At 42.6% G+C, this 19,202-nt stretch overlaps 1 protein-coding gene across 1 annotated transcript in view; it reads right to left on the bottom strand.

Annotated features, from left to right (window-relative positions):
* C13H8orf89 (chromosome 13 C8orf89 homolog) overlaps nucleotides 1-19,202 on the bottom strand; it is a 51,500-nt gene that overhangs the window by 16,331 nt on the left and 15,967 nt on the right. Inside the window, exon 2 of the mRNA XM_053558917.1 lies at nucleotides 3,867-4,036. Within this exon, the coding sequence (XP_053414892.1) occupies nucleotides 3,867-4,036 (170 nt within the window). The remainder of the gene's footprint in view (nucleotides 1-3,866; nucleotides 4,037-19,202) is intronic.

A 19,202-nucleotide genomic window follows, 5' to 3' on the forward strand; every position in this document is an offset into this window, starting at 1 on the left:
AGTTACATTCAAATTGAAATAAGAGGCATGTGGGGCACGGTCCAGTGGCTCATGCCTGTAATCCCAACATTCTGGGAAGCCAAGGCAGGCGGATTGCTTGCCTCGGGAGTTTGAAACCATCCTGAGCAAGAGTAAAACCCTGTCTCTAAAAATAGCAGGGCATTGTGGCAGGCACCTATAGTCCTAGCTATTTGGAGGCTGAGGCAAGAAAATCACTTGAGCCTAAGAGTTTGAGGTTGCTGTGAGCTGTGATGCCACAGCATTCAACCCCAGGGCAACTGAGTGAGACTCTGTCTAAAAAAAAAAAAAAAAAAATGAAATTGAAATGAGAGGCATTTTTAAGAATCTTATCTTCTACTTTGAATATTTCTACTGTCTTACTTTTATGTAAATAATCAAGATTTATAGGGGCCACAGTGGCTCACACCTGTAATCCTAGAACTTTCAGGAGGCTGAGGCAGGAGGATTACCTGCTGGAGGCCAGAAGTTCAAGATCACCCTGGACAACATAGCAAGACCCCATCTCTGTAAAAAAAATTAAAAATTAGGCTTGGCGCCAGTAACAAAATGGTTACGGTGCTGGCCACATGCACTGAGGCTGGCAGGTTCAAACCCGGCCTGGGCCTGCTAAACAACAATGACAACTGCAACAAAAAAATAGCCGGGCATTGTAGTGGGTGCCTGTGGTCCCAGCAACTTGGGAGGCTGAAGCAAGAGAATCACTTAAGCCCAAGAATTTGAGGTTACTGTGAGCTGTAATGCCACTGCACTTTACAGAGGGTGACATAGTGAGACTCTGTCTCAAAAAAAAAAAAACAAAAAATTTAGCGGGGCATGGTACTGCAGACCTGTAGGTAGTGCCAGTTTCTGAGGAGGCTAAGGCAGAAGGACCGTTTGAGCCCAGTAAGTAAAGGTTACAGTTAGCTATGATCATACCACTGCACTCTACCACTCTACCCTAGGCAATAGAAAGACCTTATCTATAAAAAATTGAAAAAAATTAAAAATGAGAATAATAAATTCATAATCAGTTAATGTAGAATGAGAGGTAAAGAACTCTACTCATTTTAATTTTCTCTCCACAAAATTCCATACCAATCTGTAAAGAGCAACATCAAAAAATCAAGACTGCTTACTCTTCTGATCTCACATATCAATAGACCAAGAGATTGTCAAATTATATTTTGAAAAAAATTAATGTGAAGGTAGTTAGGGGAAAAAACAGATTAAGAGGTTAAAGGTTTGGCTGTTCTTTAAACATAGAAAAACATTTTATGCATCCTTTACAAACCAAGTCTAGCACAACAACAAAAATAGTAATTGAATAGGACTGGAGTTATATTGAATGTTCAAAATGCTATTTTGCAAGCTTTGATTTTTGCTATTTTAGAAAAAAATAGTTTCTCTTCATTAAAAAACATAAATTGGCTCAGCACCCATAGCACAGTGGTTACTGTGCTGGCCATGTGCACTGAGGCTGGCGGGTTCGAAACCTACCTAGGCCTGCTAGACGACAATGACAACTGCAACAAAATAAAATAGCCAGGCATTGTGGCGGGCACCTGTAGTCCCAGCTACTTGAGAGGCCAAGAGCTGGAGGTTGCTGTGAGCTGTGACACAACAGCACTCTAATGAGTCTCACTAATGACATAGTGAGACTCTATCTCAAAAAACAACAACAAAAAAACCCCCAAACAACAAAAAAGTATAGATTCTCTTTCCAACAATTAGATTTGGTGGGGGGTCAGGTAGGAGGATGGATAAACTGGTGTCTTTTAAGAACTTTTAATAGGAACCTGGTTAAAAAGGTGAAAAAAAAATGTACAGCAAACACTCAAAACCAGAAGGGATGAAATAGTTGAGTATTTTGAATTTTGCTATTTTTAAGAATTATATCTCCACTAATAAAGCTAAAGGAAGAATTCATAATAAACAAGAAATGCAATTATAACTTGAAAGTAAGGGGAAGCTATTAATATACTCATACACATACATGTCAAAAGTTCTCAAACTTGTCTTTATTGAGCAATTATAGGATATAAGATATTCCACCTTGCTCAAAATGAAATTTTGGTTGAAATTATTAATACATAAAGGTATTTTCAAGAGTTGGGTATCTTAAATACAAAAATCAACTTGAGTTATTTAAAAGAAAACATTATTTATAAAAATTGTGATCAGCCAAAGAAAGAAAACAAAGAAAAAAACGTGTGATCAGCTGGGTGCAGTGGCTCACACCTGTACTCTGAAAGGCTGAGGTGGGTGGATCACCTGAGCTCAGGACTTTGAGACCAGCCAGAGCAAAAGTGAGACACCATCTCTATTCAAATAGAAAAACCAGCCAGGCATCACAGCAAGCACCTACCATCCCAGCTACTTGGGAGTCTGAGACAAGAGGATCTTTTTTTTTTTTTTTGAGACAGTGTCACTGTGTTGCCCATAGAGTGCTGTAGCATCACAGCTCACAGCAACCTCAAACTCTTGGGCTTAAGTGATTCTCTTGCCTCAGCCTCCCAAGTAGCTGGAACTGCAGGCCCCCACCCAGCTGTTTTTTGATTGTAGTTGTCATTGTTGTTTGGCAGGCTCAGGCCAGGTTTGAACCCGTCAGCCTCAGTGCATGTGGCCAGCACTATAACCACTGTGCTACAGGTGCCAAGCCAGACAAGAAGATCCTTTGAGCCCAAGAATTTGAGGTTGTTGCCGGCAACTCTACACAGGGTGACAGAGTCAGATTCTGTCTCAAAAAAAAAAGTGTGATCAAACAGAGATGGTACTACACTAAATATTCAAAGAAGTACTTCTTGAAATTTTGTTTCTACATGAGTCACAAAATTACATTAATTACATTATTTTAATTGACTTCTATTTTTCCACAAACATAAAATATAATTCTTATATAAATATCATAGAAATTACAAAATGTTGGCTCAGCGCTCATAGCACAGTGGTTACTGTGCCAGCAACATACGCCAAGGATAGCGGGTTCAAACCCGGCCTGGGCCAGCTAAACAATGACAGCTGCAACAAAAATTAGCCAGGCATTGTGATGGGTGCCTGTAGTCACAGCTACTTGGGAAGCAGAGGCAAGAGAATCACTTAAGCCCAAGACTTTGAGGTTGCTGTGAGCTGTGATGCTACAGCACTCTACCAAGGACAACATAGTGAGACTCTGTTTCAAAAAAAAAAGAAAGAAAGAAAAGAAATTACAAAATGTCTTGACTGCTTGAAAAATACATGTATAAAATTTATACGAAAATATATTTCTATGTTGTCTTATTTTCCTTTTTTTTTTTTGAGACAGAGTTTCAACTTGTCCCCCTGGGTAGAGTACTGTTGCATCATAACTCACACCAACTCTTGGGCTCAAGAGATCCCTTTGCCTTAGTTTTTCTATTTTTAGTAGAGACAGAATCTCACTTTTTTCTCAGGCTGGTCTCGAACTCCTGAGCTTAAGCAATCCACCCATCTCGCCCTCCCAGAGTGCTAGGATTACAGGCGTGAGCCACCACACCTAGCTATTTCTTTCTTTTTCTTTTCTTTTCTTTTTTTTTTTTTTTTGAGACAGAGCCTCAAGCTGTCACCCTGGATAGAGTGCTGTGGCATCACAGCTCACAGCAACCTCCAACTCCTGGACTCAAGCAATTCTCCTGCCTCCGCCTCCCAAGTAGCTGGGACTATAGGCGCCTGCCACAATGCCCAGCTATTTTGGTTGCAGCCATCATTGTTGTTTGGCAGGTCCAGGCTGGACTTGAACCCGCCAGCTCAGGAGTATGTGGCTGGTGCCTTAGCCGCTTGAGCCACAGGCACTGAGCTGCGCCTGACTATTTCTGTTTTCTTAACTAAAATAATAATAAAAACTAAGTTACCTTTCCTTATTTTTTGTGTTTCCAAAACTGCTTTCCTCCAACTACTCTCAAAAAGAAAACAACTTTCAAAGGAATTTCTAGTGATTTTAGAAGTCTCATATTTGATTCCAGGATATAGCAATGACATTTTTTCTTCTTCTTTCAACAGTGCTGATGAAATTGAGATGCTGCTGCAGACACAGTACATAAAACACAAAGAAAACACAGTATCCCAGAGGTTAATATTTTTTCTAATTTGTTTTCCATCATGTAGATTAAACACTAACATAGATTTAATGAAAATCTTACTTATAACATGTAAATACATATTCTTGGGGTTTTAAAGCAAACAATCTTCAAGAATGAAACAAAACACCCAACTATAGCACAAGACTATGGCGAAAGGGCCAAGGAAGGGGGAGGAGTGGGCAGGTTAGGGTGGAGGGAGGATAATGGGTGGGGCTCCACCTACGGTGCATCTTAGAATGGGTACAGGTGAAAGTTACTAAATGCAGAATACAAATGCCTACATACAGTAACTAAGAAAATGCCATGAAGGCTACGTTGAACAGTTTGATGAGAATATTTCAGATTGTATATGAAACCCGCACATTGTACCCCTTGATTGCACTAATGTACACAGATATGACTTAACAATAAAAATAAATAAATTAAAAAAAAAAAAGAATGAAACAAAAGTCTCGGTGCCTGTGGCTCAAGAGGCTAAGGCGCCAGCCACATACACCGGAGCTGGCGGTTTCGAATCCAGCCTGGCCCGCCAAACAACAATGACAGCTACAACCAAAAAATAGCTGGGCATTGCGGCCAGCGCCTGTAGTCCCAGCTACTTGGGAGGCAGAGGCAGGAGAATCACTTGAGCCCAGGAGTTGGAGGTTGCTATGAGCTGTGATGCCACAGCACTCTACCCAGGGTGACAGCTTGAGGCTCTGTCTCAAAAAAAAAAAAGAATGAATGAAACAAAAATTTGTAATCAGAACACTTTTGTACTTTATTTTATTTTTGTAATTTCAGGTTGATGTGAGAGTATAAACAACCAAAACACAATATTCGAATTTGCTAGGTAGTCTCTCCATATATATTTTTTTTCTTTTTTTATTTTTTTCAGTTTTTGGCCGGGGCTGGGTTTGAACCCACCACCTCTGGCATATGGGGCCAGCGCCCTACTCCTTTGAGCCACAGGTGCCACCCTTCACTTTTATATTTTAAACTTTAAACATTGTAATGAATTCTTTCAAATTCCGGGTCATAGATATTTGGCAACATTAAAAAAAATGTAAAGTCCAACAGCAAACTTTCATCTACAAGAAAATAGAATGCTTGGATTCCCTCAAAAATATTACTATTATAAAATGCATTTATATGTGTCTGAAAAAAAAAAGACAATTTCTATGCTCTGTGGAAAATAAACATGTCCTCAAGATACTGTTACTTTCAGTCTAAATGTGAACCCAGAAGAATGCTCAATCATATATCCTGCTCCTCTATTGCATTAAACACGTATTCATTCCCACCACCTATTTTAAGTATCTATTATTATGTACAAGGCATCGCTAAACTCTGAAGAGAGCACAGCCGTGTGCAAGAGGCAGCTCCTTCCAGGAGTCGGGTAGGAATGGTCAAGAATGACAGTCACCACTGCAGTTACACTGTATCGACTGCCTAGGAGTCCAGGCTCCTTGCTGGGCATTTTATATCCATTTTTCCAATCATCACAATGAAAGAGTCAGAGATAGCCAGATTCAGCTGTGTTTGTTTGTGTGTGTTCATTCATAAAAAATAAGTATTTACTGAGAGTTGATTCTTTTTTTTTTTCACAGTCTCACTTTGTCTGTGAAAAGACAGACAAGACGAAGGAGAGTGCTGTAACGTCACAGCTCACAGCAACCTCCAGCTCTTGGGCTTAGGCGATTCTCTTGCCTCAGCCTCCCGAGTAGCTGGGACTACAGGCACCCGCCAAAATGCCCGGCTATTTTTCTGTTGCAATTTGGCCGGGTCCGGGTTCCATCCTGCCACCCTTGGTATATGGGGCTGGCGCCCATGAGGGTTGATTCTAATTCCATAAATTGCACATAGCTTTGGAGAAACATGCTAGACAAAACAGTTCCTGCCCTCGAGGAGCTTAGAATCCAGTAAAGGAAACACAGACAAGACGAAGGATGTTTCGGTTTCAGCAAGCGCTATGTTGGACAAATAATGCAGGATGCCACAGGAACACGCAGGAATCCCACCCAGTCTTGGGCACTAGGGAAGTCTTTCTGGAGGAAGCCAACAAAGCAAGGGCCTGGGGGAGGAGGAAGGAGATGATTCCTAGTAGAGGCAAAGGGAGGAAAAAAGCCTATCCCTCTGCAGATGAGAAACAGCAACGCTCAGGGATGTAGTAACGTTGCTGGAGCATGTGCGCATGTGTTGCACACCAGCAAGGGGGGTGACCAAGGACGCGGGGGAGGTAAGAGCAGAGAGAAGAGAACAGAGAGGTGGGGTGTGGTGAGAGGTGAGCCATCATCAAGGCAGGCTGCTCCTGAGGAGCCCGCTGTGTCACACCCCTGAGATGCTATGTATTGTAACAGAAGAACGGGTGCTAAAAAGAAAGGGGGAAACGCCTTTGGATTTGGTGCTAAGAGCTTGGGTCTGCTATGAATGGCAGTGTTGGGAGTTAAAGGTGAGGGAGAGGCTAGATAGTAAAGGGCAGGGGGGTGGGGGTGAAGGGCGTTAGGAAGTGCAGTTGGGGCAAAGAAGGGAAGGTGACCATCCCAACTCAGTGCTGGTGCCAGAGCCCAGCCCCAACCAGACCTGGCAAGTCTGCTGGCCCTGGTCCACACTTCCCTCCCTGCAGCAAGGCTCAGAAGCCTGTCCCCTAATGCTGCCACCACCCTGTCTATTCTTGGGCTTGATCCTCCTTTCCAAACAACAAAGAGAGAAAAGTGGCTCACTCTTTCTTTGATGCTCTTGAAGACAAGCTCTGTTGATTTCATAGGATTTGTTGCTAAAGACTTGAGGAAACAAACAAGACAATCATAATGCCAACAACAGTAATATAAAGGACAACAAAGCTAAACTAAAATGTGGAGTGAATTATAATCTCCAAAGTCTCAAAAGACGCTTCATATTAAGATCCAGACTCCATTTTTCTTTTCTATTTTTTTTTTTTTTTTTTTGAGACAGAGTCTCAAGCTGTCGCCCCGGGTAGAGTGCTATGGCATCACAGCTCACAGTAACCTCTAACTCTTGGGCTTAAGAGATTCTCTTGCCTCAGCCTTCCAAGTAACTGGGACTACAGGTGCCTGCCACAATGCCCAGTATTTTTGTTGTTGTTGTTGTTGTTGGAGTTGTCATTGTTGTTTTAGCTGGCACAGGCCGGGTTCGAACACACCAGCCTCAGTGAATGTGGGTTGCCCCCTACCCACTGAAATATGGGCGCCACCCCCAGACTCCATTTTTAAGACTTTTCTTCTCCTTTTGTTTGTAAAGGTGAAGATGACCAAACAACTTTCTTTTAGCTCTTCTCCCTGATAGGAGCCCCTCTTCCAGGACAGAAAAGACAGTCAAGGACTAATAACAAATACCTCGTACCCTCGTGGCCACTTGCATTTCTGAACATTCCAGACAGGATTGTACCAAAGAACAGCCCTCCTGGGGCATTTTATCTCACGAGATCAAGAGAAAACGTTCTTAAAATTGGCTTTTACAAAAAAAGCACACATGATAAATACATGAATTCATTATATTATTATCTTTATTTTGTGTACATTTGAAATTTTCAATAAAAAGTTCTTTTAATAAAAAGAAAAAAGCTCACAACTATAAGAACATATAACTTAAAGAATGTGCTGAAATAATGAAAAGCCAAATGTTTTTGATCTGATGTCTGTAAACAGTCACTACCTAATTCTAGTGGAAAGAGAAAAATTAAGAATACTTTATAAGACTAATAAAAAGACCACTAAAAAGAACATATGTAGGGCGGTGCCTGTGGCTCAAAGGAGTAGGGCCCTGGCCCCATATGCCGGAGGTGGCGGGTTCAAACCCAGCCCTGGCCAAACCCCACGCTCCCAAAAAAAAAAAACATATGTAGGAAGAGACAATAAAAGGAACAGAATATATGTGTTCTAGGACAGACACTTAAAAAAAAAGTCACTCAGGCACTGTGGCTCACACCTGTAATCCTAGCCCTCTGGGAGGCCAAGGCGGGTGGATTGCTGGAGTTCACGAGTTCGAGACAAGCCTGTGCAAGAGTGAGACCCTTTCTCTACTAAAAAAAAATTAAAGTAAAAATAAAATAAACTGAGGCAAAAGGATCACTTGAGCCCAAGAATTGGAAGTTGCTATAAGCTATTATGACACCATGGCACTCTACCCAGGGCGACAGCTTGAGACTCTGTCTCAAAAAAAACCACTCAAAACAAATGCCTTCTCAGATTAACAATAAAGAGAATCAGAGCTGAAATAAAATAATTGTTTAAGACTAATAGTTACAATTACTATACTTGTAATAATTACAAAATATGGATGTACTTGAACATTTTAAAATATTCCAAATATTTTTAAATTATTTTATTGCCTAGCTTAGAAAGAAAAGGAAATGTAAAATAAATGCTTGTTCACTTATTCATTAATCATCTGTCCATTTATTCATGTAGCAAATGCCTATCAGATCAAGCACTAAGAACGTAACAGTGAGCCAAATCAGGTAAGGCAGACAAAGGTAAGGAAATAAAGTTTATTTGAGATAAAGTACAATGAAAGTAAAGTTTTATATCAGCAAAAGTAAGTTCTATAAAGTCACTAGGAACACCGAATTAGCAAATACTGAGCCATTGTTACAAAGGGAAAGATAGGATTTAGGTTCTTAGGATCCTTTGGTCATGACATTTTCAATGGATCAATATATCACCACTTTTTTTTTTTTTTGTAGAGACAGAGTCTCACCCTATCACTCTCTGTAGAGTGCTGTGGCATCACACAGCTCACAGCAACCTCCAATTCCTGGGCTTAGGCGATTCTCTTGCCTCAGCCTCCCGAGTAGCTGGGACTACAGGCGCCCGCCACAACACCCGGCTATTTTTTGTTGTTGTTGTTTTTGTTGTTGTTGCAGTTTGGCCGGGATGGGGTTTAAACCCACCACCCTCAGTATATGGGACCAGCACCCCACCCGCTGAGCCACAGGCGCCACCCTATCACCACGTTTTATGTGTGTTTCTATTTAAAGATACCTTAATATAATATATTTATTATTGATTCATTAACATTGAACTCAAGGCAAACAACACTAAGGTTCACTCCTGAATGAAGCTAATCTAACGTGTATATCGTCTCCACAGGGATATCACAGCCTTCTTGCTAGACAACATTTTAACACTACACTTGGGGGTCTTTTTATTTTTTTTTTTGTAGAGACAGAGTTTCACTTTATGGCCCTAGGTAGAGTGCCGTGGCATCACATAGCTCACAGCAACCTCCAACTCCTGGGCTTAAGCGATTCTCTTGCCTCAGCCTCCCAAGTAGCTGGGACTACAGGTGCGCGCCACAACACCCAGCTATTTTTCTGTTGCAGTTCAGCCGGGGCCGGGTTTGAACCCGCCACGCTCGGTATATGGGGCCGGCACCTTACCGACTGAGCCACAGGTGCTGCCTGGGGGTCTTTTTAAATAGCAAAATCATTGACAAAAAGCACAAAAATGCAAAACCATGGCATTAAATAGTGAAAAGCACACTTGCTTACAGCATGAGAGCTAGAATAAGAAGAAGAAGGAAGAGTGTTGCCAAGTTCCAGCTCTGCTGGGAAAATGCTTATCTGGCAACTCAAATTTTTCACTGCTCTGCACGTGTCCACAAGTGACCAGGAAAGCTCTACTTTTCACCGCTCAGCACATGTCTACAAGTGACCAGGAAAGCTCTACAAGTTTGGGCTTACAAGTAAATTCTAGTGAGAAGATGAATCTGTGAATAACAAGGATTGACTATAGTCCATCACGGCAATGGGCTGAGGGCTGGGTGGCTAAGAAAGGCCTCACAGATGACGTGATCACACAGCCAAGGTAGACAGATATCTGGGGATGATCAACAATGAAGAGCACTCTTCACAAAGAGAACAGTGAGTGCAAAGTCCCCAAAGCCGACAGAATGAGGTTAGTATGTTCTTTTTTTATTTTTATTTTTTTTGAGACAGAGTCTCAAGCTTCGCCCTGGGTAGAGTACTGTGGCATCACAGCTCACAGCTCACAGCAACCTCCAACTCTTGGGCTTAAGCAATTCTCCTGCCTCAGCCTCCCAAGTAACTGGGACTACAGGCACCTGCCACAATGCCTGGCTATTTTTCTGTTACAGTTGTCATTGTTGCTTTAGTTGGCCCACCAGGATTTGAACCCACCAGCCTCAGTGTAAGTGGCTGGTGCCCTACCCACTGAGCTACAGGCGCTACTGAGATTGAAATGTTCTAAAGGCAGAAAAGACCTGTGTGTCAACAGCTGTGGTGTCCAATATGGCAGCCACAGCTACACGCGGCTATGAGCTCTTGAGATGATGTGCTGTCAGTGTAATACACTGACAGACTTCCGAGACACCTTGTGCGAAAAGAGAATCTGAACTAGTTCATGAACAATGTATGCATTGTATTGATTTTATGTTGAAATGATACCATTTTGGATATGACGAATTAAATAAAATAGATTATTTAACTCTCACCAGTCTCTTTTTATTTTTTTATGTGGCTTCTAGAAATTTTAAAATTATATATGCAATTTGCAAGAGGGTTAGGAGACTAAGATAAGGTTGGAAAGATAGCAGGTATCAGATATTTTTGGGTTTCATAAGTGAAAATAGAGTTTGGTTTATATTTTATCCTCAGGAGCATCGAAAATCCATCAGAAGGTTTGGAGTAGGAAGAAACATATCAGAATTGGGTTAAGAGTAACTCTCAAGTTAAAAAGTGCATGGAGGGGTGGGAGGCACCTGTGGCTCAAAGGAGTAGGGTGCTGGCCCCATATGCTGGAGGTGGCGGGTTCAAACCCAGCCCCGGCAAAAAATGCAAAAAAAAAAGTGCATGGAGGGCCGGGTATGGCTCATGCCTATAATCCCAGCACTCTCAGAGGCTGGGGCAGGTGGATTGCCTGAGCTCAGGAGTTTGAGACAAGCTGAGCTAGAGTGAGACCTATCTCTAAAAAATACCCAGGCATTGTGGCAGGTGCCTATATTTTCAGCTACTTGGGAAGCTGAGGCAAGAGGATTGCTTGAGCCCAAGAGTTTGAGGTTGCTTTGAGCTAAAATGCCAGACATTTTACCCAAGGTGACAAAGTGAGACTCTGTCTCAAAGAAAAAGAAAAGGCTTGGCTCCCGTAGCTCAGTGGTTAGGATGCTGGCCATATACAGATACTTGGGAGGCTGAGGCAGGAGAATCACTTAAGCCCAAGGGTCTGAGGTTGCTGTGATCTGTGACACCACAGCAATCTAACAAAGGACAACATAGTGAGACTGTCTCAAAAAAAAAAAGGAGGGCTTGGCGCCTGTGGCTCAAGCGCCAGCCACATACACCAAAGCTGACAGGTTCGAATCCAGCCCGGACCTGCCAAACAACAATGACGGCTGCAACCAAAAAAAATAGCTGGGGGCGGTGCCTGTGGCTCAGTGAGTAGGGCACTAGCCCCAGATACAGAAGGTGGTGAATTCGAACCTGGCCTGGGCCAAACTGCAACAAAAATATAGCTGGGCATTGTGGCAGGCGCAGGTACTCGGAGGCAACAAAGTGAGACTCTTTCTCAAAAAATAAATAAATAATAAAAAAAATTAAAAAAAAAATAGCTGGGCGTTGTGGCGGGTGCCTGTAGTCCCAGCTACTTGGGAGGTGGAGGCAGGAGAATCACGTCAGCCCAGAAGTTGGAGGTTGCTGTGAGCTGTGATGTCACAGCACTCTACCCAGGGCGACAGCTTAAGGCTCTGTCTCAAAAAAAAAGAAAGAAAGAAAAAGGTGCATGGAGGACACTGTGGAACACAGTAACTGCACAGGCAGTCACATGGCTATTGCGATGATCTCTTCCATGCCATTTTTCAAAGTATCAAGTTCAGTGTGCTCCAAACTGACCTCATGTTTGCCTATCAAAGTCTGTTTCCTTCAGTATTCCCTAACACAGAGCCGGACGTCCCATCCTCCAGGTGAGCACCAATGCAGACTTCTCTTTCCTCCTAGTCGTTCAATAGGTCATGTTGGTTTTACCTACCGTGCAGCTCTTACACAGGAAGGGGACTGCCCCAACCCCCACCTTCCTGACCTTTAACCCCACCCCCATTCACCACGTGTGCATTTCTTCCTGGCCGGCGTGGAGATCTTCCCTATCTCCACCCAGGTGCAATACAGCCATTTTAATTGCACAAACCGGGTCTTTCATCTTTGGCTCTGTAATCTTTCACTCACCTCCACTCAAATTCCCAGTCTAAAATTTGAATTTCAAAACTTTAACAAAGACACCTTAACTTTTTAAAATGATTGTTACCTTTCCTGGTATCCTCATTTACCTGGAAAACAGAAAAATAGAGAAAGAGGGAAACAAGAGCCAAAACCTTTCAGCCCCTCTTGGCTCAGTTTGACCACGGAGTAGGCAGACAACCTTCAGCGCCCTGCCGCAGAGGGACAGACCTGCCTGGTGATCCCTCACAGAATTCTGAGGTGGACCGATGAATCTTCCCCCCTTCTACTCTGGGGGAGATTGCTCAAAGTTTCTCTCCACTCACTTGGGTTATCATTGTGATCTAGGAAATGATGGCTGGAATATGTGCACTGGAGCTTTGCAGGGTGGCGGGGACTCTTTCCTGTGGCTTCTCACAGGTGGGTACTCTGTCTGCTGTGAGACCCCACATAGGTACTCTGGGACCTAGACATGTTCCTTAATTAGATGATACTTTTCCTCTAGACACTATTCGCTATGCTTAGAAATTTATGCTAGACTGTTAATGTCATTTTCAGAAAACACCTGAGGTGGTTTACAGACAGGAGTTTATGAGAGTTATCTATTATATATGGTTCTAATGACTACAGATAACATCTACACTTTAAGATATTTACATATAACAAAACACACCCATACCAGAAATTTCTCCAGGGCTCCTGAGCCAGTGTGTGGAAGTCACTGGAGTCCACCTCCAGCTTCTACTTTACGCTTCTGATTAATCCATTCTCCCTGTAGTCATGGTGATCTCCCAACAAAGCAAATCATACCACTCAGCTGCACTGAACCCTTCAGTCACCTCCCCTGCTCTCTCTTGGCTAAAGACCAAGATCCTGACTTGGCATAAAAGACGCTGTTGGTTTGCGTCTGCTATGTTCTCCATCTTCTCATTCTAGTCTCCATCTTCTGCATCAGCCCACACAAGTCTTCTTCAGCTTTAAATGGCAGTTTGGGCGTAGGGGGCATTTTCTACCCCTGGGCCGCTGGACATATAGAACACCTCCTTAATCCCTTATCAGTTCAACTCCATATCTTTTGGATATCAATTCAGGTGACATTTCCTCAGGGAATCCCTTCCTAATCCCTAAGACCAAGTCAGGGCTTTGTATTAGATGTTGATGTATTTATAACATCCCGTGGTTTTCTTCATAGCACCCATCACAGTTTGTAATCATGTAACATCTGTCACGGACTCTAGCCTATTGGATAAAGCTATAAACTCTATTGTGCTAACTCTTTAATTTTGCATACAGAACCCTCTAGGACAGTGGTTCTCAACCTTCCTTCAATACAGTTCCGCGACTCACAGGTTGAGAACCACTGCTCTAGGAACTTTCCCAATCAACTTTGCCTTGTCACTAGATAGCACCTCCACCCCCATACACACCTGAAACTCTAATTCAGGAGTTAACTACAGTCCTTGGGCCACATCCAACCTGCCACTTGACTTGGTAAACAACTTTGTATTGGAGCCACAAACGCAGTCACAAATGTCCTTTTTATTATATATCGCCTATGGCTGTCTTTGGTTTACAAGAGCAGAGCTGAATAGTTTTCACAGATATACATGGCCTAAAATATTTACTTACTCATACACCTTACTACAATTTGCCAGTCCCTACGCTAATGCATTCAACAGACATCTTTTGAGTATTTACTACATATTATGCTAGGTGCAAGTTCTCAAATTTAAAAATACATATATAATAGTAATCCTATGTTCATCTCCAACGAATCATCTTAAGGTTCATGCTCTCTACTTCAGACACTGTGACCATAAGTAATTAGAGCTATTGATTATGTATAGGTAGTAACCTGATTGCATCTAAGATTTTATTTTATTTATTTATTTTTATTTATTAAAGTGGTGAACAACTTCCCTAGAGAGGGATGTAATGTCTAATAGGCTGTGTTTAATCACGACACACACTGAGCTTGAGGACAGCCTTTTGAGGACGGAGACAATTAAATGGTAACGATTGAAAACACAAAAGAAGGCAAATAACTAAGCATTTTCATAGGAAAGATGAGAGAAGTGAGGGTCATGAACAACTGCTTTATAAAATCAAAGATAAAAAGTAAAACTTTTTTTTTTTTTTTTTTTTGTAGAGACAGAGTCTCACTGTACCACCCTCAGTAGAGTGCCGTGGCGTCACACGGCTCACAGCAACCTCTAACTCTTGGGCTTACGCGATTCTCTTGCCTCAGCCTCCCGAGCAGCTGGGACTACAGGTGCGCGCCACAACACCCGGCTATTTTTCTGTTGCAGTTTGGCCGGGGCTGGGTCCAAACCCACCACCCTCGGCATATGGGGCCGGCGCCCTACTCACTGAGCCGCAGGCGCCGCCCAAAAGTAAAACATTTCTATTAAATAGCAGACAGAATAGGGAACTAACACCAGAAAACTTTAGTTTGCATTAGTTTGCTGGGACTGCTATAATAAAGTACCAAGACGGTTGGGTGGGGGGAAGGTAATTGGTGGGACCACACCTACGGTGCATCTTACAAGAGTATGTGTATAATTTACTAAATGTAGAATATAAATGTCTTAACACAATAACTAAGAGGGTGCTATGATGGCTATGTTAACCAGTTTGATGAAAATATTTCAGATTGTATATAAAACCAGCACATTGTACCCCATGATTGCATTAATGTACACAGCTATGATTTAATAATAAAAAAAAAATTTTTTTTTGAAAAGTACCAAGACAGAAGGCTTAAATAGGAATTTATTATCTCACAGTTCTGGAGGCCGGCTAAAAGCAAGGTGCTGTCAGGGTTTGCTCCTTCTAAGATCTGTGGAGGGAGCATCTGTTCCATGCCTCCTTGGGTCATGGGCATTGTTTTCTTGTGTCTTCACATCATCTTCCCTCTGTGGCCAAATTTCCCCTTTTTATAAAAACCCTGGTCATAATGCATCGGGGCTCACCCTAATAACCCTGTTTTACCTTGAGTACCTCTATAAATAACCTATCTCCAAATAAGGTCGCATTCAAAGGTCCTGGGGCTTAGGACTTTAACACAAGAACTTGAGGGTATGGGAAATATGATGATAAAATACTATAGCCAATATAAAATACATGTTGAAGACAAAAACAACAAAAAAAATGCCTTGGCTCAGCGCCTGTGGCTCAGCAGCTAGAGCACCAGCCACATACACGGGAGCTGGCAGGTTCGAATTTAGCCAGGGCCTGCCAAACAACAATGACAACTACAACAACAAAAAAAATAGTTGGGCATTGTGGCGGGCGCCTGTAGTTCCAGCTACTAGAGAGGCTGAGGCAAGAGAATCGCTTAAACCCAAAAGAAGTTCGACTGTGAGTTCTGACACGACACCACAGCACTCTACTGAGGGTGACATAGTGAGACTCTGTCTCAAAAAAAAAAAAAAATGATAGTTAGATACATAGACACAAAAATGTATTGATTCCCTTAAAACCAATTTCTGAAAAATAAAAAAAGATAATATAGCAACAATGGAGAATTTCAACAATTCTATGGTACTAGACTAACAGTTGGTGTTCATGGTAATACTTGAAGGAGAGAAAGATTCTGAACAAATACTCTATCAAAAATTCAGTAAGGCAGGCGGCGCCTGTGGCTCAGTTGATAAGGTGCCGGCCCCATATACCGAGGGTGGTGGGTTCAAACCCGGCCCCGGCTGAACTGCAACCAAAAAATAGCTGGGCATTGTGGCGGGCGCCTGTAGTCCCAGCTACTTGGGAGACTGAGGCAAGAGAATCGCTTAAGCCCAGGAGTTGGAGGCTGCTGTGAGCTGTGTGATGCCATGGCACTCTACCAAGAGCCAATCAGTGAGACTCTGTCTCTACAAAAAAAAAAAAAAAAAATCAGTAAGGCTTTAATATTAAATACATTTAACTGTATTTTAATTCTTTAAAAATTGAAAATTTACTTGGCTTACTTGACTTACTCATTTTGGCTTCAAGCAACAGAAAAAACAAGAAGGTTTTCCCTCAAATATGAGCCAAGCCAGACACCTTCCCACCTGCTGGGGTGGTTTTAAGTATCAGCAAGCCAGGACAATTCTCTCACCCTGAACATGCAAGATCTACCTTACCTTACGGTTCAAAGTGACATTTATATGGTGGAGACGGGAACCAGGATTTTCAGTGTGGGAGGAAAAAAATCCAGATTTAAGATAAATAAAATTAGGTAAAAAAATACCCCAAAGTGTCCTAAATATATATATTTTTTATTTTGTAGTTTTGGCCCAGGGCTGGGCTTGAACCTGCCACCCCCAGTATATGGGGCCAGCACCCTACCTCTTGAGCCACAGGTGCCACCCAAGTGTCCTAAATATAAATTGGGAGTATCAGTATAAAACTTACTTAAAACAAAACAAATGGGGCGGCACCTGTGGCTCAGTGGGTAGGGTGCCGGCCCCATATACCAAGGGTGGTGGGTTCGAACCCAGACCTGGCCAGCCAAAACAGCAATGACAACTGCAACAAAGAAAAAGCAGGGCATTGTGGCAGGCACTTGTAGTCCCAGGTACTTGGGAGTTTGAGGCAAGAGAATCACTTAAGCCCAAGAGTTGGAGGTTGCTGTGAGCTGTGATGCCACGTACTCTACCGAGGACGACAGAGTGAGACTCTCTCTCTCAAAAAAAAAAAAAGTTTCCTAGCTCTGTCCACTGAAGAGGGAAGGCCCAGAAACAATGACCAAACCTGTAGCATTAAAAACCCCTAATAATCAGGGTGGTAACCTGTGGCTCAGAGGAGTAGGGCGCCAGCCCCATATACTGGAGGCGGCAGGTTCAAACCCAGCCCTGGCCAAAAACTGCAAAAAAAAAAAAAACCCTAGTAATCAGATTGTGTTTCTAATTCCTTTTTTTTTTTTTTTGATAATGATGATAAACACTCCGCCTTCCAGAGTGCTAGCATTACAGGAGTGAGCCATCCTGCTTGGCCCAGGATTCCCATTCTTGACTAAACACACACACATACAAACTACTGCCTTTTGAAGAAATAGCTGATTACAAGTCTGTGGTAGGAAATACATAAAATGAACCTGGAATACCTTTTTCTTTTGTTTTTTTTGTTTTTGTTTTTTAAGACACAGTCTTACTATGTCACCCTTGGTTGAGCGCTATGGCGTCACAATTCACAGCAACCTCAAACTCTTTGGCTGAAGCAACTCTCTTGCCTCAGCCTCAAAGTAAGTGGGACTACAGGCACCCGCTACAACGCCGGCTATTTTTTTTTTTTTTTTTTGCCGTTTCTGGCTGGGGCTGGGTTTGAACCTGCCACCTCCGGCATATGGGGCTGGCGCCCTACTCCTTTGCACCACAGGCACCACCTAACGCCTGGCTATTTTTTTGTTGTAGTCGTCATTGCTGTTTGGCAGGCCCGGGCTGGGTTTGAACCTGCCAGTCCCAGTGTATGTGGCCAGCGCCCTAACCATGGAGCTATGGGCGCCTCGCTGAACCTAGAATATCTTATCATTCTAGAAATCTAGGGGTCTGGCCAGGTATGGTGGCTCACGCCTGTAATCCTAGCACTGTGGGAGGCCAAGGTGTTTGAGACCAGCTCAAGAGTTTGAGACCAGCCTGAGCAAGAGTGAGACCCCCCCATCTCTAAAAATAGCTGGTGTTGTAGTGGAGACCTATAGTCCCAGCTACTGGGGAGGCTGAGGCAAGAGGACTGCGAGCCCAAGAGTTTGAGGTTGCTATGAACTATAATGCCCCGGCACTCTACCCAGGGCAACAAAGTGAGACTCTCTCAAGGAAAAAAAAAGAAAGAAATCTAGGAATCTACCAAAGACAGCAGTAATCGTGGCAGAAACCAACTTGAAGAGATTCCAATGGCCAAAGATGGGACTATAAACATTAATAAGAATATTAACTGCAATGGATTAAAATATACTAAAAATGTACAATACATAAAACTATAATGACATGGTAAACCTCCCTTATCATATGTTCCAAGTGGATACCTGAAACTATGGATAGTACTGAACCCCACCTATGTATGCTATGTTTTTTCTATATATACATACCTATGATACAGTTTAATTTATAAATTAGCCACAGTAAGAGATTAATAACCATAACAAATAATAGAACAATTATAACAATCTACATTAAGGAATTATGATGAACGTTTTCTTTTTTTTTTTTTTCTTTTTGGTAGAGACAGAGTTTCACCTTAGTAGAGTGCCATGGCATCACACAGCTCACAGCAACCTCCAACTCCTGGGCTTAAGTGATTCTCTTGCCTCAGCCTCCCGAGTAGCTGGGACTACAGACGCCCGCCACAACACCCAGCTATTTTTTGGTTGCAGTTCAGCTGGGGCCGGGTTTGAACCCGCCGCCCTTTGTATATGGGGCCCTTACCGACTGAGCCACAGGTGCCGCCTATGAATTATGATTAACGTTTTCAAGATGTCATAGGGTTTGTGGTTAAAAGAACTCTTATCTTTAGCTGGGTGAAGTAGCTCATGCCTATAATCCTAGCACTTGGGAGGGAGGCTGAGGTGGGTGGATTGCTTGAGATCAGGAGTTCTAGAACAGCCTGAGCAAGAGCAAGATCTTGTCTCTACTGATAAAAAAAAAAAAAAATAGAAAAAATTAGCTGGGTGCTGTAGTGAGCGCCTATAAGCCCAGCTACTTGGAAGGCTGAGGCAAGAGGATTGCTTGAGCCCAAGAGTTTGAGGTTGCCATGAGCTATAATGATGCCATGGCACTCAATAGATAAATAATAAATAAATAAGTAATTAAATACATTAAAGAACTCTTTTATTTATTTATTTTCTGAGACGAAGACTCACTTTGTCACTCAGGGAACCCTGGGTAGAGTGCCATTGATAAAGGATTCCACTATTCAGGGCTAGACAGGGAGCCCCCCATTCTCTGGGCCGAGGTGAGCTCTGAGGTCAG

The sequence above is a fragment of the Nycticebus coucang genome, chromosome 13 (assembly GCF_027406575.1).
Source record: "Nycticebus coucang isolate mNycCou1 chromosome 13, mNycCou1.pri, whole genome shotgun sequence".
Taxonomy (NCBI): domain Eukaryota; kingdom Metazoa; phylum Chordata; class Mammalia; order Primates; family Lorisidae; genus Nycticebus; species Nycticebus coucang.